Source organism: Manacus candei, unplaced genomic scaffold (genome assembly GCF_025592945.1).
Source record: "Manacus candei isolate 608988 ecotype Guabito, Panama unplaced genomic scaffold, ASM2559294v1 h1tg000014l, whole genome shotgun sequence".
NCBI lineage: Eukaryota > Metazoa > Chordata > Aves > Passeriformes > Pipridae > Manacus > Manacus candei.
In genome coordinates, this window is record NW_026138062.1 from 36,858,492 (window position 1) to 36,880,327 (window position 21,836).

The following is a 21,836-nucleotide window of genomic DNA, read 5'->3' on the forward strand; positions in this document are numbered from 1 at the left end:
TGGGTGGTGGGGGGTTTCTTTATTGCAACTCCGAACTGAGGCGTCTGACATTTATGTAAATCCTATCAAGTTCTTGGAACTCATCCCAAAACCTATCTAACCCCTTTATCACTGTTTAGGGAAACCTTGATTAGCAATCACAGGTTTGGCAGTCAAAGACGTGCTACCGGCTACTCCCGAACCAAAGGGAGCTCTTCACTGCCTCTGGAGGATTGACTCATGCAGCTGCAGGTCCTCCCTACGAATGGTCTTGCGACATCACCTGGTTCACACACAATTCACCAGCTTAATTTACTCCTCAGCAAGCTAACTCTTACTCCTTTTTTTTTTTTTTTTTTAACAGTTCTGGTATTTTACAGCCACATTCACCAAAGAGCTGTGAGGCATTATCCACTTGACCGCTGAAGAATAACCACCTATTTACCACGATTAAAAGATAGCAGAAAACATATTGTTTCCTGATGGATCTGTTAGGAAGAAATATTACTTTTTCCACACATACCAATGAAAAAACGTGAATATTAGAAATTAGAGGTCACACAGCGCAATATGAAAATCTGAAGCAGAATCAAATTCACCTGGGTCGTACTTGAGGTGTATTTGATATGGCATGCTTGAAAGATAAGGGCTGCCTGGTTTTGCTTGAGAATTTCCTATAGCTGTTTGGATTAACTAAATTAATTTTATTTTTATCTTGATAAATTCCTGGAAAATTCCTGTGGTAGATATACTTCAATTAATCTAAAGCTCTAAATCTAAATTATTTTAGCTTATTTTGGTAAGCTGTCAGTGCTGCTAAACCAATTTGAACATCGGATAAACTCTCAGCGCTAGCCACGCCCAGCAACACTGACAGCAAAAGCCTGAATACGTGCTATTTTGGGGGTTGACTATCAATCTTGGAGGGTGGAGAACACTGCTGAGGACCGGAACATGTTGTTAAAGTGATTGGTTTAGATTGCAGCGTTCACTCCCACATCTCCATCTAACCTTAGGAGAGAGAGGTGAGAGTACCATCCCCCGCCACCACTGACACAGCTCACAAGCCCTCCCTAGCTGTCTGGGCTGTGGTATAGAAATGTAAGGCTTACCAGAAAGTGCTGGATTTCAGAAATCTGGCCAGTAGCTTCCATGGCTGATTGGATAGTGTTTAGGCAGCTTTCACCATACCTTCCTTTGCTCTCTGGAATTTCAAAGGGAGCACAAGTTTTTTTATACCTGAAGCCAGACTGCGGGCACAATTCTGTCATAGCACATGTCAAATGAGCAACGGGAAACAGAAAAATTAATTTAGCTGTTTTTAGTGATCTTGCTGTGATTTTTCACATCAGCAGGCAGTGCCATTACATTCGTGGGTAGTGCTGGAAGTGTATCGAGTGCCATAGAAAAGAAAAAGATGTAAATCCAATTAAGCAGGCCTACTGGATCTATGCATAGCTAAATGGGCATGAGCAATTTTGGGTTTTATGCCCTTATGTTTTTTGTTTCATGTCTCTGAAGTTATAGACATGCGTGTGCACTTTGCTGACTTACAGGCAAAATACCTCTTCCCTGGATGTACAAGGGGTTACATAACAATGCAACATGTCTTGACACAAGGAAGAATGACCTCACCTGAGGCTGTGGGTTGCAGTTTGGAAATAAAGTGTTTCAACAGCAATTGCAATCCCTGACAGAGATCAAACTCTGCACAGCATGTTTTGAACTTGAATGGAATTTCCTTCTGGCTTCACATAATGCTGTCAATCAGAATAATTTCCAGTAGATTCTATCTCTTTTTAAATAATAGAAACTACTACAATCGATTTATGAGCACCCTTGCCTGATGCTCTACCCATAATGATAAAATAACTAACAGTAAAACACCTGGTATGGTTTAGGCCTGATTTATTTTACACTCTTTCCACAAGCTAGACATGTACAGAGTTGATGTAAGGTTGTTTTAATCCCATTTTTCTGTTGTCCAGACAAAGTCCCCTGTACAAGTCAGGCCATCAGGCCATGCAAATGCCAGCAGGACCACAGTGTTCCCCCTGCCAGTCCGAAGAGGTGAGTCCCACTGTGAACGCCTCCTAGCACTGCCTGCTTTCACTTTGGTTTGGAACCTCACAGCCTGTGCATCACTAAGACCTGAAATTTGTCTCTGTTCCCATCCTCTCCATTTTCTCTGAAATCTGGGGAATGACTTTTCCCTGCTTTTCACTTTTGCAGAAAAGCAGGCATAGCTACGTGCTAGGACAGCCCAACACCCAGTTCCCCTGTGCTGCCTTGACCAGGAAAGACATCCCAGTCCTTCACTGTGCCATCCTGAGAAGGGACTGCACACACAGGGTGGGAGAAGAAAGAAGTAGAGGTGTCTGCAGCAGAGGGACTGCGAGCCCAGACAGATCAGTCTGCGAGATCAGACACAGCAGCGTGGGACAAAGGTGAGTCTGCCAGAAGTGTTGGGAATTACCCTGGAGCTCTCCTGGGGGGCATCCTAGCACAGCTATGGTCTCCCTCTTGGCAGCTGTGGACACCCCAGAGTGTCTGTGACCAGTGGGGAGCAGGTACACGGGAGGGTGCAGGGCACAGCTACAGGCAATGCAGCTGTGTGCTGAGCCAAGAGGGGGTCTGGTAAGGAAGCCCCAGCCAGCACAGCTCTGCAAGTACTTACTGTGTGGGGTTTGGGCACTTTCCCTTGAGCTGGCCTCAAACTCCTCCAACCTCTTTTTCAAAATGCTACATTTTTATGTAGTCAAATAACAAAAGAATAGTGGGGTTTTTTTCCCATGGTAAATTTATTCTGCCACCCACCATTTATTCATAAAAACATGAGTTCATACAGGAACCACTTAGCAGCAGGCATGTGGTGGAGAGCAGAGGCAGAAACATTCCTGACCCAAAAGGATTTGGTTTTCCTTCTTTTAGGGTGCTGGTTGAAAGGGTTCTTGTGTCTGCCTGGAGTTCTCGTAATCCTGAATACCTACATTGCTTAGGAACAATCTCAGTGGCTTTCTGAGGAGATGTTGTGCAGCTCTTTGTAATTTATTGGCATGATGGCTCTGTTTCTTCTGTGTCTACAAGATCCCTTCCCCCAGATCTCTGCAGTGGGCTGTGCTGGGACTTCTGTGGATAGCAGCATGATGACAAGCAAGGAGGAGACAGGTTGGTACCTGGAACATTATCTTCCCTGGGGCTTCATCACACTTTGGAGACAGAAATAAAGGACTCCTTCCTTATATTCATTTAGCAGTAATTACTGCTCCACTCCTAAATTATCTAGTCCCTTTGGCTTGATCCAAATCCAGCTGATTCAATCTATGTGTAGACTTAATAGCCACCTGAGCTCCTTTCCCTGGTTCTGTGCAGCTCAAACACACTTGCAGCTGCACATAAATCCTGGAGAGATCTTTCAGGGAACATCCTGGCAGTTTGCAGCTTATCTTCCCTTTAAACCAGGCAGTACAACAGTCTCCTCAAAGGACTTGAAAGTCACCTTCCACTGTCTGAGTCAGGACCTGGGAAAAGCCTTTCTACTTTCTGGGAGTATTCTGCACACTTCTTGGTACTCAAAAAAAAAGAAAAAACACAGAAGGAAGACAAGTTCTCAGTTTTTCCAGCCTGTGGCAGCTGCTGGCAAAAAGACGGGGAGAGTGACAGGGCTGAAAAGACACTGTCCTTCAGGCAAGGAAAAGGGATTATTAGGAAAATCAAGACTGGGAAGAACAAATGTAAAGTTTGTAAGGATGTCAGCGAGAGCCGAAAATAGCAGACACATAATTCAGACTAATAGGGGAAGAGTTCCAGGAATTTCTTCACCAGCAGCCATTGTACCCCAGGGATACTGCCATGTTCAAAGTCTTCTCCACCTCTTATTGCACAAAGCAGAGGAAGAGCCAACATCCTTATCCCTTTCCAACCTGTTACACACAAGAGCTATGAACCTTTGATGAATACAAAATCACCACTTAACTGTTCATAATAATTTATACTGTCATAAATTACTGACTCTTTTCATTAACTGCTGGTTCAGTCCCTAGCTGCTATTTCCAATTGTAGTTCAAATTTATTAGTGAGGGTCCTAAATTATAAACATCGATCACTGATCATTACTTAGCCCTTAAATGTTGAAAGTCTGTCTATATTTATACCAAACATTTGTTTATCACCTCTAGAAATGCAGGAAAGGAATGTAGTAAACCCAGCAAAACTTGTGCAAGAAAACGGTCACACTGACCCATGAACATTTTAGTCAACTGCAGAAGAATTATTTTAGTAAAAAGTTCTCTTTTGGCTTGGCTTGGTTTTTTGTTTGTGGTGGGTTTGTTTGTTTGTTTGTTTGTTATGTTAGCAAGGTATCTAACATTTCCCTGGTTTAACTCATGTGTTTATTTTTCATGTTTTACATATCAATACACTGTCTTAGACTTGTGCTACTAGCTGGGGTTTGCATGTGCCATAGAATGCAGAAGAGTCCTTCCAAGCAGCAATGGTGGGCTGTAGTCCAGTCCCACCTCCCCCAAAAGCCCAGAGAAGCAGGATTTGCCTTCCTCTGACAAAGGACGCTGCCCTCAGCTCAACAGCATTTTTGTGTGCTTTGCTATTTGTTTTTGTGTCCGGTTGTTTCAGGTCAGCAGAATCATTCCAGCAAGCTGACTTCACTCCCCACTCTGCTGGTAACATTTCCCTCTTAGGTACAAGGTGGTGTATAATTTGGGTGTATATCCTTTTTTACTAAATACTAAGTGGCCCTTGACCAAACAAGCCTTCCTGAACCTTACTTCAGCTTTCTTTATTAATTCCCGTACAAAGCAGAGCCTCACAGTCTTGCATAATTTCCAGCTCCAAATAGTTGCCCATTGACTAACAGCAGTCAAGCTTGAGCATGCAGCTGCCTGCTTGGTTTTCTGTCATGACAGGAGCTCTCCTAATGTTGTCTCTACACAGGGGCACCAGTGCCAGCTTCGCATACAGTTTTGTGTGCTTCAGTGCCCAAGAGATGCTGTAGATTTTGCCCAATCAGCATCACTGTCTCACTCTGTCACCCTGTGCTCTTTTCTAATCTGCCCCACTGAATATAGGTGGCTGCCAAAAGTCAGTAGATTTTGAGCATTCTCCAAATTATTTGCATAACTCCCTTGCAGAGTGCTAAATTTTCTAGACCCCCTCAGCGGCAATGGAGCCCTTGCTCTTAGATACCCACAAATAAAGAGAGACCCACTTGGCTTTCATGTGTGAAGGAGCCATCTGATGGGATGAGTGAGATGTGTTGTTTGACAAGTAGTTGAATTGCCAGGAAAAAAAGTCTTAAAGTGGGGAATGAAGGAAAACTAGGGAATGAAAAAACAGAGTGGGCATTTGAGAATTTGACTTGTCCTTATATCCTGGGACACTGCCCAGATACATCCAAGACAGCTCCACAAGCATGTTCCCGGGGGCATTGCTCCAAGGAGTAACACTGGGCATAGGGATACCAGACAAAGGGCCCTGGGATTGCTGCTGGCTGTGTGCCACACAGTGATCTGCAAGGTCACAGCTGTAATCCAGCTCAGGTCTGTTGGTGGAACATGCTGCTGTGGGCTTGACTGGAGCTTCTGCCTGGAAAGCTCTTTGTAATACTTACTGCTTTTCTTAATTTTGTTGACAGCATGAGGTTTCAACTGCATCCCCTTAGTTCCTCATGACTCTTCTCTCCCAAACCCAGTTCAGCTCCTTTGTCTCTGATTAGTTTAGCAAGAGGAAATGATTCCCATTATATATTTGCATTTAAGAAACTACCTGGTTAATATGATGCATACATAGGTGCAACCAGGTCGTCACTGAATCATCCTATTCTTGTTTTGAATCTGATTCAGGACTTGAATTTCAGACCTTGCCAAACTGCTGGATTAGTCATGTAGTCAGCGATTTGAATATTGACAAAAGGAACAAGAGAATGTACTTTGTTCAGATTAAATTAAAACAATGCGCATATATATGTGAATATGTGAATCCAGCCCACTTTCCATGGAGGAATCATATGTCATTCTCAGATGCTGCCTGCTCTCCCCACCATTCTTCTTGAGCTCCTGTCACTGAGTCCAAGGACTCACATCAGAAATTTTAATCCCAATGCTCCCTACCCACATCTTCCCCTTCTCTCTGTGAGGTGAGCAGAATCAGGCCATCTCCCACTGTTGGCATCCATCCTCTCCACAGGATTCACTAGCACTACCCTTTGTATTTAGCAGCCTTTACGGCTGCTCAATCAATCCAGCCTTTAGCAGCTTCTTTCCCCAGAGCCTGGCATTTGCCACCAAAATCTCTCATTGTCTACTTCCCACCCTTATCTGTGAATAAGTAAACTAATGTGCGTTTCTTCTATGCTCCGTGTGCTCCAAGAGATAGAAGAAAAACCTCCTCAGATAAGCAACAAAGACTGTCAAGCCTGAGAAAACTTTGCCTGAACTGTAACAGTGCATTTACAGACATGGAATATGCATGACAAAGCATAGGAATTGGTCAAAAGTAAGGTCTATCCCTAGCTCTGGCTGTACCCTACACCCCTCTGTTCTTTGAGGAGAGATTATTTCTGAGAGACAGTGGAAAGCATCTACCCAGAAGCAAAGAAAATCGTGAAGCTCCTTTATAGACCCTGCTCTGTCTGTGCCTGATCCTACAGTGCATCTTTGTGGTAGAGTTGTTGGTGAAATGAGACCCTCTCTGTGAAAACATATCACTCTCTCACACGACACTTCATCATCCTCTCACAAACTTTTTTTTGGAGCCATAAGTAGGAAATTTGGGTCCTACCCACCGACTCTGTTTTACCCATGTAAGGGTTTGAGCCTTTGTGCACAAGCAGGGCCAGGGGCTATGGAGTTCAGGGCACTGGGGGTCCTGTGAGCTGCAAGGAGAGCTGGGGCTAGAGAGCTGGGCCAGCTAGATGTCCTCCCTGAGAGGACAGGCAGTGAGCCTGTGAAGGTGTCTCTGGAGCTGCAGATCTTTTAATAAAGACCTGAGAAGTTGAGGGAACCATACTTATCTTTGAATTAGGGAGAAAAGACAAACAGCCACTAGCAAAGAAAATTGTGGTTGCCACAGGGGGTTGAAACAAGGGATCAGGCAGCTATTGACACTTTAAAGTGTCATGGTAAAGTGTCACATTGTTGGTTTTATTGATTTTTTTTTTTACTGGACAAAATGAAGAAACTCATTTGACCTCCTTGTTATCCTGAAAAGCCAAGATTTCACCAACAGAATAGGCACATTGCTATTTTATGGGATAACTTTGGAAAATAATTTTGAGGAACAGTCTCGTAGAAAACAGCTCTAATTCACAAAAGTAAACTAGGTGCTGTGCCCCTCTCCAGAAGCCTCCTGAATTGTTTGAACTAGGCAGTGAACATAAAAGAAGCTTGATGTCTTCTGTGCTGGCTTCTTTTATCAATGATCTTAAGCTTTGTCTAGCAGAGAAGCCTTTGGAGACTGTAAGGATTATGGGATTGATGCCTGTGGCATGAGAACTGAGAGTCACCTGCAGCAACATTGATATAAACCACCATCTTTGCAACCCTTACATCAAGTTAAGTTTAAAAAGCACATTGAGTGTTGTTTGCATACTCAGACCAGCCTTACAATCTCTAATCTTTCTCTTACAGTACTAAGCCATAGTGGTATTTTTATCAAATTAACATTTTACTGTTTAAAAAGCTGAAATATGACAGAGTAGCAAACAAAGTATTTATGTCAAACAATGAAAATTTGTTCTTCGTAAATAAAATGTTTCTTGAAAACGACATGACCCCATTACTTCTGTGCAGGCAGGGAGGAGGCAGAGTGTACCCAATGTGGTTCCTGTGCAAACTTTAGGAATTCAGTGTCGTATATCAGATATGGAAGCTATGGAAGCTACAGCTTTATGAATTTGAGCTCCTATGACCATGTATTTGTATTAGCCAGACTTGCCAAGAGCATTTCAGGCACTCTTCTGTGAAATACAAAAGCTTTTTTTTAAAAGGCTGTGAGAGCAATTAAAGTGAACATGATAAAAATGGCCGGGTACTTATTTCAGACACTATGCACATAAAGATATCGAAGGAGACAAAATGATTTGCTCAAAGGCTAAGTAAGTATGGTATTTTTGGTCTTATAAAGACTAAAATGAGTGTTTGAAAAGCAAATGCAGAGGCAAACTGGTTAAACATGCTGAGTTGAACTGGGAAGGTGCTTTTATTGCTGATAGCGCAAAAATGCCCGGTGTAGCATGTTTAATTCAGCCTCAAAGAAATGAAAACTATTTGCAAAGTACAGTCTGAGTCTATAGCTGCATTTCCAGTTGATTAATGACAATTGTGCATGCTGAGCAGCAAGTAAGCTGCTAGGTGTTGAAAGAGCATCATTTTAAGCAAAAGCGGTGAATAAGGAGGTTGCTACATATATGAATCAGCAAAAATCAAAATGCTTGTGTATTATTAAAGTGATGCTTTGTGGTAGTCAAATCTAAACTTAACCACAAGGAATAGCAGAAGATCTTATCCAGTGTGAGTAACTGGATAATAAAATGGCCAGTGAACCTGGGTATCTGCTGATGCAAACTAATACACAGTGCAAAAATTAGTTCAAAATGTACCTATTCAAGTACATGGGCATATATGTAACCCAGGAGGTACTGTTCTAATTTCTAGCAATGCTCGTGAAAGAATCTTGGAGTAACTATGAAAAAGTCAACTTATTACTTTAAAGTGTCTGAAAAATGAAAAAAAATAGGAATTACTAGAAAATTATGGAGAATGCAATAGGAAGCATTGATCTGTGCTTATATAAACTGTGCAGGTACTTGGACTGCTCTTGTTAAAAAGACACACAAGATTGTGATGAGAATAATAAAGATATATAACAGCTCCTGCAAGGCACAGATTCAACAAATTAGGCCTTTTGGCATAGAATAAAAAGGATGGAGAGAGGAGATGACAGAAGTTTATGAATTTATGAAGGACATGAACAAGGAAAGATAATTAGCTATTAATCCTAATGCTGAGGAGTCAGGAATGTACCATGAAATCATTAAAGGGCAGGTTTTCAGTAAATGAAACTTTTTTTTTCCACTACACATATTAAGCTATTGAGTTAATTACTCTGGGATCATGTGGATATATATATATATATATATAGAGAGAGAGAGAGAGAGAGAGAGGTAGGATAAGTCTTAAATATTTATATAATCCATATACAGGTGACATCAAAACATGCTTAGGCAAAGCAGAGTGAAACAAGGGCTATCAAAAGTATAGATCCAGACAGAGCCTCTGAAGGTGCCTGGGGGCTGCTGAATGAAGAAATGCAGACATAGTCTTTGGAAAGCTGTAAGGTGTTACTGGAAGATGATGGCAAGACTTCTGTTATCTTGAAGTAAGGTAAAACCTGTTTCCGAGTTGAGGAAGTTACAACAGTATTTATTTTCCTATTTTTATGAAGCTTTTATTTCCGCATTACTTTACAATCCACAAGAATCAATGTTTTGTACATACATGCTTTGTATTCCTCACCTTCAATGCTACCCCTTCCTTACAGATAAACATTTACAGATTCCAGAGTTGTTAAAACTTGTCTCTTGCACCTCCTGCCAATGAGACAGGTGTTAAGCAAAGTGTAAGCAACAAGCCTTCACCCCTGGATTTGTGCTCTGTCAGAATTCCTTGCTAGGGTTCCCCTCTCCTTCCCAAATATAGCATTATATACTTCCTTACATATATGCTCAAGTAAACAAAAATCAAGCCTAAAAATAGCACTCAGCTTTAGCATAGATTTTGTTTGGTTATAAATGAAAAATGCTATGGCAGTACTGAGCAACACAGGCTGTGGATTTCTTCCAAGCATTTACATTTACCACTATCAAACTTGGGTATTATTTTATAAAACAGTTAATTCTTCATGACTTTTTTTTTTAGATTATTTAAAGATCTTACATTTCAGTAAAGCTTTCAATACTCTTAAAGTGTTCTTCTGGACAAAATGTCCAGCACATAGCCATGATGAGTGAGCAACTGGCTCATGGGTCGGGCACAAAGGGTTATAGTGAATGGAGTAAGGTTGGGCTGGGGATCTGTCAGTAGTGGGGTTCCACAGGGCTCCTTCTTAGGCCCTGTGCTCTTCAACACCTTCATAAATGACTTGCATACAGGACTTGAAGGTACACTGAGTAAGTCTGCTGACAACACAAAACTGGGAGGAGCTGCTGACTCCCTTGAAGGCAGGGAGGCCCTGCAGAGAGACCTCGACAAATTAGAGGACTGGGCAATCACCAACCATATGAAGTTCAATGAGGGGAAGTGCCGGATTCTGTACCTGGGATGGGGCAACCCTGGATGTACAGACAGAATGGGGAATTAGATGCTGGAAAGTAGTGCCATAGAAAGGGTCCTGGTCAATGGCAAGTTGAATACGAGTGAGCAGTGCCCTGGCAGCCAGGAGGGCCAGCCCTGTCCTGGGGGGCATCAGGCAAAGCATCGCCAGCTGGTTGAGGGAGGGGATTGTCCCACTCTGCTCTGCACTGGTGCAGTCTCACCCTGAATATTGTGTGCAGCTTTGGGTGCCACAACATAAGAAAGATATTAAGCTAGTAGAAAGTGTCCAAAGGAGGGCAACAAAGATGGTGAAGGGCCTTAAGGGGAAGCCGTATGAGAAGCAGCTGAGGTCACTTGGTCTGTTTAGTCTGGAGAAGAGGAGATTGAGGGGAGACCTCATTGCAGTTACAACTTCCTTATGAGGGGAAGAAGAGGGACAGGCACTGATCTCTTCTCTCTGGTGACCAGTGACAGGAGCCAAGGGAATGGCCTGAAGTTGTGTCAGGGGAGGTTTAGGTTGGATATTAGAAAAAGGTTCTTCACCCAGAGGGTAGTTGGGCACTGGAACAGGCTCCCCATGGAAGTGGTCATGGTACCAAGCCTGACGGAGTTCAATAAGTGTTTGGACAATGTCCTCAGACACATGGTGTGATTTTTGGAGTTGTCTTGTGCAGAGAAGGGAGTTGGACTCAGTGATCCCTGTGGGTCCCTTCCAACTCAGGATATTCCATGAAATCCAACTTAATTTTCTAAACCTCTGAGAGCAAAACCAAATTAACTCTGTCATTTTGCTGATACGCAAGTTCTAGTTTCTCATAATTACTAAATCAAGCTTAAATTTTATTTAAATCCCATCTTATGAAAGCATTTCTACTTCCAGACAGGCATCACAAAACCAAGCTCAGTACTAAGCATAACATAGAGATCTTTACTTCAATATACAGAAACAAACACAGCAGTACTCTATATACTCAGACAATTTTTTATTAACTTTCCTACACACCCTCTTTAACACAGCATTCTTTTCTGATAGGTTTTTTTTTCATCAGTGCTTTAAAAAGCAAAGGTTCTTTACTATGTTTTAATCAAGCATCACTTAATAGAAGTCACTCTTGGTTGGATGCTTTGGGTGAAGTGCAGACCTGATCTTGACAGAAACGCTGGGTATACTTTACAAGCAAAGCCCAAGATAAGGGCCGCAGTGCTGATCTAGCTAATTCATGCCTGGAAGGCCACCGTCCTCGTCCTCAGAAACTTTTCTTTTAGATGGGGTTCAAAGGGTACTATAATTAGAAGAAGCTTTTTTTTTTTATTGTCAACAACAGAGCTCAAGCTCCAGACAAATAACACCTAGTGACAGATCTTCACACAGCACGTAACTCTTCTTTGAGTCACTCTTTATACTTCCTGCTAGATTACTTTCACAAAAACTTTTACCCCACTCCCTTTGCGCAGTATCAGTGAAATCAAGGCTGCGCACACTAATGAGGATACCAGAAAGGTTTCCTACAGCTGTAAAAAGCCCACAAGATCTCAAACGGAAAAGCATCATCTTACTGCTATCCTGCGTTTAGCTGCCTGCTGCCCTTGTTGCCCCTACATCTGGCGACCAAGATCAACTTTTTTACTGTCAATTCAGCAGTTATTTTATCTGTTCCTTGTCTTCCAAACTCAGGCCTTCTAAGAAGGTCTCAGCTTTCTTTTTCCAGCCCTGCCTCACCCTACAGAAGGTCTGTGGGAGCTGCATTTTATCTGACCGTTGCCCGAACTGGTCCACGGTGATGATTTTCTGGGGCTGACATGGCACTGGAGCAGTTTCGGAGGGTCCCACGGGGCTGGATTTCCCTCCGGGACATGTTTTCTGCCAACACTTGGGAATCGACCCCGGCGCAGGGCTGAATTTGCAGTGTACCAACTCCCTCCGCCCGATGCGCGCCCTGTGTGCATGGACGTCCCAGGCGGACCCGAGGGCTTTACCCGCGAGAGACCCCGTCCCCAGCCCCGCTGCATGCCCAGCAGCTCCCGCCCCTCGGGCACGGCAGAACCCAACGCCGGCGGCTCCCGCTGAGCCGCTCAGCCCCTTGGTTCGGCCCCGCCCCATCCTGGGCGTCCATCCCGCCGACTCCGGGCGGCCGCAGGAGCGGGGCGCGGGCGGAGGCGGGTTAAAAGCGGCGGCAGGTGAGCGGGGAGGGACCTTAAAGCTGCGGGGCGGCGAGACTTGGAGCGGCCGGTCCGCGGGCACCGAGGGACGCGGGAGCGGAGCAGCGCGGCGCGCCCGTCGTGTTCCGCGTGTCCTGCCGAGCCCTGCCAGGTGAGCGTCCAGAGAGGCTCCCGCGTGCCGCACCGGTGGGATCGGGATTAGGCTGTGCGCCCGCCAGGTGGGTCGGGATTCGTGTGGTGTGCCAGAGAGGGGCTCGGGTCGGGGCCGTCCCGGCGGGACTGGGCTCGGGGCGGCCGCCGGCAGCGGAGAGGGCACTACGGGGCTGGGGCAGCCACGCCGCGGCCCCGAGTCCCCGCTGCCCCGGAGCTGCCAGGGAGGCAGCCGTGCCTGGGCGCCGGCTGTGAGCCCCCAGCCCCGGGACCGGCCCGGACTGCGGGGATGCGGGTCGTGGGCGATGACAGCAGCCGGCGTTCCGGGGAGAGCCGTCGGACTTCAGAGCCAAACGCGCTGTTTGCCAGCGGTGCCCGCTGACAGGAGCCGATGGCAGTCGCGCCGCTTCCCGCCGCTGAAGGCTCGCTGTAGGCTCCGTGTCCGCTCCAGCCGCGCGGGAACGCGGCGGGACGAAGGTCGGCGCGGTGGGAGGGAGGGAGGGACGGGGTGGGGTCCAACTGGTAACCCCGGAGTGGGAATTTAGGGTTGTTTTCAATAACGGTGTCTTGGCTTTGGCAAGTTGGGTGTCCCGGTAGATTCACTCTCTCCCCACAGCCAACTTCGGTGTTTCTGTAGTGGCAGATGAGCAAGGAGAAATTGTTTTCCCCCAAAACTTGCAGCACTGGTTCAGAACTGCAGTGGGAGACGGCACTTGGAGCCCAGGCTGTTCATCTCTCAGTGATATGCACTTCAAATACTTTCCTTCAATCCTGATTAGCCCCTTGTGAAGGTTTCACTGACTTTATTTTAATGACTATGCAACAGGCATGAGGAAATTCTTAAGAGAAAGATGCAGGTGTCTGATGATAGCCTACAGTTTAGGTCAGTGTAAAAAGTTGCATAATATGGTGCCAGTTTCAGCAGAGACAAAGCATAAGAAGTCTCTGGAATTCCAGCCATCTTCTCAAAGTTGTTGGTTTGTTGGTTTTTTTTGTCCTACCCAATTTCACCTTTCTGTATCACAGGAAATCTGACCTCTCCCTCTTGCCTCAAGGCTTGTCAGCACAAGCTAGGCCCTGGTACCAAGGGTATGTGTTGGGACATGTTAGTCCTTTGGTTGTGTTGTACCTACACCAGTGTAAAAAGTTATGTTTTTTTTTCTTCTTTGTTGTTTGAGAGATTTTTGTAAACTTTGGCCAGTGTTACGTTTCAAGGTACCACATTCTCCCCACAACACACAGCTAGCACCAAGAAGAGACGCAGCTCTTATCCATGGCCAGTGTGGCTCTCCCACATTGCACAGCTGAGCCTAGCCTTGAGAGATGATGGACCAGCTATGCAGGTTCCCAGCTCGGGTTTCAAAGCATTTTGTCCAATTCACTGATAGTTTCCAAGTGGCTGCAATCAGTGAAAGCTGAGCCCCGAGACTGAATTCTGACTTCAGCAGAACTTACTTTCAAAGGAGCAAAGAGTGTGGATTTTAGTCTTTCAGAATAGGAGGAAAGCTGAAATGGATCTTCTCTGAGGTTTGAATTCCTGTATTCTGCTGGGGTGTAATAGCATCTAGGTAATCAACACAAACTCTTTAGCTGAGGGCTTTTTCCTCTCAACTCTGACCCTGCTTTTCTCCTTTTTGGATGAGATAACAATGAATGTGGAAGGGCAGGCTCTGCTGTATCTTTCTTTGCCTGCTGGTTTGTGCTATATAAGCATGCAGCCCTGACAGAGCTGACTTGAGGCTTCTCACCAGTGTTGGCAAAATCAAATGTTGTAATTTTGAGATTAAGGGTGATGTCTGAGCTGCAGCAGAAGGCCTTGGAGGCCTGCTGGAGGTGTCTGGGTGGAATGAGGACTTCTGCTGAAGGTGGCCAAGTAGTACTTACCTCAGAGGCAAAGAAAACACCAGCTCAGCCTTCTAGGGCTGTGGTGTTGGCAAAAAAATCCTGTAAAAAGTACTAGAGAAGTCTCTACCTTGTCTAAATATGGTTTAACTCATGCAGCGATAGTAATTTCTATTGCTTTGGGAAATACAGTGAAAGGCAAAACACTGACAAGAGTCAGCTACAGAAAGGGAAATAAAGAGATGGAGGGCCTAGAGAATGCACAGAGGAATTGTATTAAGAAGTAACTTTTCTCCCCAAAGCCTCGTTGAGAAATACATCAAGGTATCCTTGTCCCATCATAAATTCATGGAAGGAGAGAGTTTAATAAGCTTTTTGAATCCATAAACATGTGGACATTAATCAAAGTGACTTTACACTTGCCTATTGCTCTGGAGAGACTGCTAGGAAGTCCTCTTTTTCACAGAAGGTCTAGAACTGATTTTTCACACTTGGAAAAGTGACCATTCTGTGTATTGTGTCATCCTGCAGGTAAAAGGACACAGAAAAGAAGATGGACTGGGGAACTCTGCAGACTGTTTTAGGAGGTGTAAACAAACACTCCACCAGTATTGGGAAGATATGGCTCACAGTCCTGTTCATCTTCCGTATCATGATCCTGGTTGTGGCTGCAGAGAAAGTCTGGGGAGATGAACAACAAGATTTTGTCTGCAACACACTTCAGCCTGGCTGCAGAAATGTATGCTATGACCACTTTTTCCCCATCTCTCACATCAGACTCTGGGCCCTGCAGCTGATCTTTGTCTCCACACCTGCGCTGCTGGTGGCCATGCACGTGGCCTACACCAGGCATGAGAAGAAACGGCGATTCAGAAATGGTGAGAAAATTGATATTGAAGAGCTAAAAAATGAAGCGATTCACATCCGGGGACCCCTGTGGTGGACATACACCAGCAGCATCTTCTTCAGGATCGTCTTTGAAGCTGTCTTCATGTATGTGTTCTATTACATGTACGATGGGTATCAGATGCCCCGCTTGGTGAAGTGCGATGCTTGGCCCTGCCCCAATGTAGTGGATTGTTTTGTGTCTCGGCCCACTGAGAAAACCACATTTACTATTTTCATGCTTGCTGTGTCTGGGATCTGCATGGTGTTGAATCTGGCTGAGTTGTGTTACCTAGTGATAAAAATTTGCATGAAAGTACCTGGGAAAACAACAGTTTTGAAATAACTCCCCAGTTTCAGGATCTCCTAGCTCCCCATGTCCCTTAAACTTTCTTAGGTGTCAGAGAACAATAAGCAATATTTTCCACACACAAGGAAAAGCATAAAAATGAATGCTCATTTGTGTTTAAAAAAATATAGCCTCCCTGGGAAGCTGCTACTGATGCAGGTTTAAAATAATTCAGCTAATTCAGTATTCCTGCATTCAGAAATAGAGAGGAGCCTTCTGGCAGCAGCCTTTCCAAGTATGCCTGCTGTTGGCCCTCTTGTTGGGACAGAGTCACTTTTCAAAAAGTGGGAGTGAAAAGGACCAGAGAAGACTCTAATGCCCAGAGGAGAGCCAGGAATCACAAAACCACTATGTCAGCTCAGAGGGAAGCCAATAACAAAGGGTTTTGGCTAAAAGTGGGGTAAAAGGTTTTTGTGGGACATTACAGCTTGTGTAAAGGAATAAGACAAGGGGTAATTGTGTTTATAGCAGATATCCTCTCTAAGTAATCTAGAGAGCAAGGAAATGGCCTAGGAACACAGGCACTCCATGGCAATGCATGCTATCAGCTCTACTGGGCACCAGCAATGGCTTTTATCTTTTTATCTTTTTGTCTTCTTGCCTGCACCGAGAAGCATCTCCTACAGGGCTGGAGATGGCCAGTCTCAACTGCTTGTGAATGTCATTGGACCAGTGCTGCCTCCCCACAGTCACAGATGCTACAGCAGTGGGAGGAACAAAATTCATTTTTCATTCTCTAGATCAGGTGAAAAAAAGGACTGTAACTTCTGAGAAGGTGGAGGCAGTGCAACTGTCTTCCTCCTTCTCTTGTTCTCCCCTAATACTTTGTGAAGAACCTCAGTACAGTAGACTGTACTCGATGAAGAGACTTTTTACCACCTGACTGTGCCTCACTTAGCTGTGTACCTTTCAGAAGGGTTTTTTTTCAGTAAAAACAGAGAAAAATTGCCTTGCTTCATTTCTGTTTGTTACCCAAAAGAAATGCTTCAACTTACAGCATGATATGGAGTGCTCCTTCCATGGACCCCTTTTTCCTATCCAACCTGCACAGCTTTTCTTCATAAAACCTTTTCCCTATCTGATGTACCTTTCAAATGAGTCAAGCAAACCACTCCAATCTCTCTGACATTCCACATTGTGAGATTAAAACGCCATTCCTTTTCTTACAGTTGGTCTAGCATAAATTAGAGACAACTTGCAGAGCTAAAATAGTGAAGTGAACCAATCAGAAATGAGGAGGAACTTGATATTTTCCTTAAAGTTCACATTGTTGAGCTGTAAATTGTATATTACTAATTTGAAGAACTATATGAGTCAGTCTGGCCTTGTCTTGAAACATATTTTATATCTGTCATAGGCACCTACACCAGCACATACGGCAACACAGTTTTATCTCCCCAGTGCGTGCTTATTGAACCCACTTCTAGAAAGCTGGCTGTCTCTCCTCCTGAGCTTTAATCACTGGCTTTTCCCTAAAATGAATAATCACTATCTCACCTTCTCTCTTTGCATTCATCTTCACCTGTATGTTTAAATTTGTCACTGTTGGAGTAAACAAAGCTGCACGAATTAAGGCCCATGGCCCCTCACTGTGCACTGGAAGCGGAGCATGAACAGGCTTCTGTTGCTTGTGAGCTACATCCAGTGTTGCAACTTGACTGCAGATGGAAATCTGTCATCTAAGAGGGGAGCAAGGAAACCATGAAAACACCATCCTCAGAAGCATGAACAAAAAGATAGTCATTCATAATGAGCTGGACTGGAAACTTGGAGGGTGAAAACATCCTTAATTCAACTCCAAAGAACAAAGTTTGGCACATATCAGGTTTGTGCTTGATAGAGTTCCTGCATTGTTCCATACACAAGTACGAAGAGAACGAACTATCTAGTGCCAGTGCTCTAGTATTACATTTCTTTTGTAACAAGATTTTTATTTTTTTCTGAAATTATAATTAAAGCACGTATATGTGCGTGTGTTTTCTGTATTACTTGTACATGCTGTGTGTTACCTAATGTGTCTAATGAAAATCTGTTTTACTGCAATGGAAAATGTATGCACCAATACCACATTTAATAGCCAAGGGCTAGTGAAAGGATTTTAGCCTTCTGCTGCAGGTTGGTTTTTCAGTTGGTTACATTGCCTGTTATACTGAAGTTTCGTGAGCTCATAGTGGAAGGTCCACCTATGTGCTCTACAGGAAATAAAATATGCTGCATAAGACAACCTTGTGCTAGCAGAATTGCGGCTGGAAAAGGCCAGTGATAAGTTACTTCACCAGCTCTATAGAGAAGAGAGTTCATTTTCCCAGCCTGCCTTTGAATTTAGCTGGAACTTGAAATGAGACACACCAAAACCATTAACACTAACATGATGAAGTTATCTTCAACTAGCAGTTTGGCAACCAGATCATCACACGGGGTAAAAAGATAGAACTGGGGAAAGTGTCTGGAAGTAGCCAAGAGACGGCTTTGATCCAGGACTGCAGCATCAGGCAATAATAGCTCTACCAGGACATATTTACTGTCTCTCAGATTTATTTTCTGTGTATATTTAATTTGACTGAATAGCTGCTTTATATGGGGAAAAAAATTCAGATACTATTTCTGCATATGCTACATTGCATAGCTGACCTTCTACAAATGGATTTCTTATAGATTAAAATACAATGCTGTGTTGAAATTGTGTTTGTTCCTTCTGGAAATGCACTAGTAGTGTCTACATTTTTGGTACTTGGTTCCTGGGCTTTCCTCAGAATGAAGGTTTCAAGAGTGTTGAAAACTGAAGCTGCAAATCTGAGGTCATTACTATTTCCTCATGAGGCTGATTCCTCACTGTTCAGTGTCCAGTAAAGTCAGAATATAAAATGTCATTAATAATGTGCTATCAGAGGTGGGAGGTGTAGGAGTGGGACTGGCTGGAGTTATAGCTTGACTGAAATCACCAGAAAAAACCACCATTGACTTAATCAGGTTAAACACTCATCCAGACCTTGAAACCAGAACTACAAACGTGTTTGTCAGAAGGGGAAGGAAAGGAGGGGAAGCAAACTTCACTATTAACTCATAGATGCATCTAGAGAAAAAACCCTAACTACTGTGGGAGAAAGGCGGATTTGAAAGGAAGTCAGAAGTATAAATCTGTATTTATGACTTCTGGATATAGAAGTACTTTTATTAAAAATTTTCTAGACAAAGATAAATAAAATCCTTCAGTTGTTTACAGTCATCATGAGCCAATGCACTGTTATTTTGTATCTGACAGGAAGTATATAAAAGACAAATTATATGGTCCATACAGAGAAGAGCACTCCTGTACCATGGAAGTTCAATTCAAAATAGCAACTCTGTTAAAAGCTGCTTTATTTTGTAAAAAGTGTACTGCAGCAGTAAGCAACACCTGAGAGCATTTTACTACCAACTAGGTGAAAATGAATCTGTTTTTTTCCCCCTAATTATAGTCCCCTCCCCTGCAAATTCAGCTAATGGGTTTTACTAGGCAACAAAATCACACTCAAAAGAATTGCACTATATTTTTGGTCACCTGTTCTGATATTCAGGATGGCCACTACCCTGACTGTTATTTACAGTTTTATTTGGATTTTCACAATTTTATTACCTCCACAGTCATTTGAACCTGTTTATAGACAGTGGCAAGAGTAATGGTAACTATTTGAAGCTTAATGAGCTAAGACTAATGGTAGTGATCTTCAACATAATTCAGAAGATACCTGTACTTTTTTCCCCATCTGACCAACCCAACTTTTACAGAATATATTTCTCTTCTGTAAAGCTGGCTCAGCTCTGACTGTGTATTTTCCATATAAACGTTCCTAGCCACCAAAAAGTCCTAATAAGCTAGGTTTGGAAATGCATTAAGCTTTAATCAGCAGGTCCAGCTGAGGAAACAAGTCGCATCTCAGACTTTCCACCTTTGAGAACATAGCTTGCTTTTGCTATGGTTGGTCCCCCGGTACTACCATGGAAGTCAGTGTCAGAATTGGTCACATCATTGCACATACCTTCTCCCTTTTTCTGCCAGTTTAATCACTGTCACAAACTCAAAGTATTGTTTCACATCTGCCTGCTCTATTCCCAAATCCAATTGAAAGATAAAGGTGACAACTGTGTCATGTTCACAGGCAGCAGAACAGTTTAATCAAGCATTGTTAAGATGATTGCAACAGGTGCCAGAAAAAATATTTTATAATTAATGTGTGGTAAAGATTTCAAACCTACTGTATGTTGCATCATTAGTGTAATGTCTGCTTACAGTTTGTCATGTCCCTGCCCTAGGTATTGCATCCTTTCCGAGGACTGAAATTTTAATATACAGTTTAAATAGCTTCCACAATATGTCCAGCACAAATAAAAACAGTCCATACACTTACCTCCACATGTATGCACAGATACAGAGCAACAAACTCACTAAATCATTCCCTTGCTGTTATCTGGTAGAAGATTGAATAAGACATTGCAACATGGATTTGTCAGGCATAATTTCTGCCTATGCCATGATAAAAGCTTTTGTGTAGCGCAGTAAAATAGATATTAATGACTCATTGTCACAGCATAAAGATTCACCAATGGGATAAACTTTATGCAGCTGGGAGGAGCTGCAGGTACATGGGAAGATAAGCTTAGGATTCAATAAGATCTTTATCACTGGGAGAAATGGCTTAACAATAGTAGTTTTAGAAGTTAGGAAAGTCTAAATGCTACTATTGTGAAACACCAAGCACTTGCAAAACTGTCTGAAGCGAAAGAAAAACAATTTTGTAAAGATGAGCTGGAGTTTGTAGTAGAACATCAGTGGAACATGAAACAATAAAATTGTTGCCTTGAAAAAATATCATACGGGAATGCATTACAGGTTTATAAAAAATAGGATGTTTGAAATAAAGTTTCCACTTCTGTTAGTACCCGAAAATCTTTATCTAGAGCCTACTTTGGGGCACCATCTGCCCCAAAAGCCCATTTATCAGCTGGAGAAATTTAGGGGTCAGGAATAATGTGCCATCAAATATCTAAAACACAGAACCCATGAGGAAAGACTGAAAGAAATTAATTGGCCTGGAAAAGTCTGAGGAAAGACCCAGCAACATTCTTCAAATATGTAAAAGATTGTGGCAAAGAAGAGACGAAGATGTTGCACTTTACATTCCCTCACAATAAGACAAGAAATAATAGGCTTATGTTGCAATGGGTTGTAAGTTAGTGACTGCAAAATCTCTCTGTGAAGAAGGTTAAACTTTGAGTTGGTTGACAGACTTCATTACTGAAGATTGTTAAATGGCAACTGTCCAACGTTTTTTGAGGATAATCTGGGTATAGGACTCTGCTCTAGGACAGAGGGAACTTCTAAAATGTGTGAGGAAGGGGATCTCAACTGAAAGAGTCAGTTATACAGGTTCCTTTTGCTGAGACAAAGCTCAGCTGTTGAATCAAAATCTCTTTCATATAAATTCAAGTCTGTTTGCCAGTGCAGGGTCTATCCAGCATGATCTCTGTCAGCATGGTTCCTTTGTGCTTTTAGCAATTGTAATAAGACATTCTTGTGTTGTAATATGTCCCACCTAACAAAGCATACAAGATGTCATTGTGAGTAAATAAAATTGCAATTAATATAAATGGTCATGGAATTATTTTTGTTCTCCTCAGTATAGTGAGGAAATAGCTCCTTATGCCTTGGTTTAGTGTCTTACAAAAGAGGCATTCTTCCCAGCAGGAAGAAGGCTGAAACCCAGATCAACGTTCAGTTTTGCTGCCCATTTTACTATATGTGCAAACATTGGTGGAGTTCACTGAAGCCTGATCTGCATGCAGAATATTTCCCAGCAATAGCATTCTATTTTGTGCTACTGATTTCTTTAACTTCAAAGGCAGACCATCACATTGTGCAGCAGTTTGAAATTTGTAGAAAAATTTTCCTATACTTAATATTTTTTTTTCTACTTCAAAGCAAGATAACTACTGCTGTTCCTTTCTGTGGAAGGTAGTCATTATTTGAGGCCTTGACAAAGTCATCACGCATGACAACAAGGTACATTCTTGGTAAAACATGCCGTATTTGCTCTTACCCTGAATACAATGAGAAAGAACATCCTGTTTAGGAGCCTTGGTTGTGGTTTGGCACTGTGAATCGT

At 43.2% G+C, this 21,836-nt stretch overlaps 1 protein-coding gene across 4 annotated transcripts in view; it reads left to right on the forward strand.

Annotated features, from left to right (window-relative positions):
* Positions 1-21,274, forward strand: part of LOC127467319 (gap junction beta-2 protein-like) — a 39,470-nt gene extending 18,196 nt beyond the window's left edge. Inside the window, exons 1-2 of one of the 4 annotated variants that reach the window (XM_051779149.1) lie at positions 12,408-12,485; positions 14,991-21,274. In XM_051779149.1, coding sequence (XP_051635109.1) covers positions 15,013-15,690 — 678 coding nt within the window. In that variant the 5' untranslated portion in view covers positions 12,408-12,485; positions 14,991-15,012 and the 3' untranslated portion in view covers positions 15,691-21,274. The other 3 variants (XM_051779151.1, XM_051779148.1, XM_051779152.1) reach the window with 3 other exon arrangements.
* Positions 21,275-21,836: the final 562 nt, after the last annotated feature.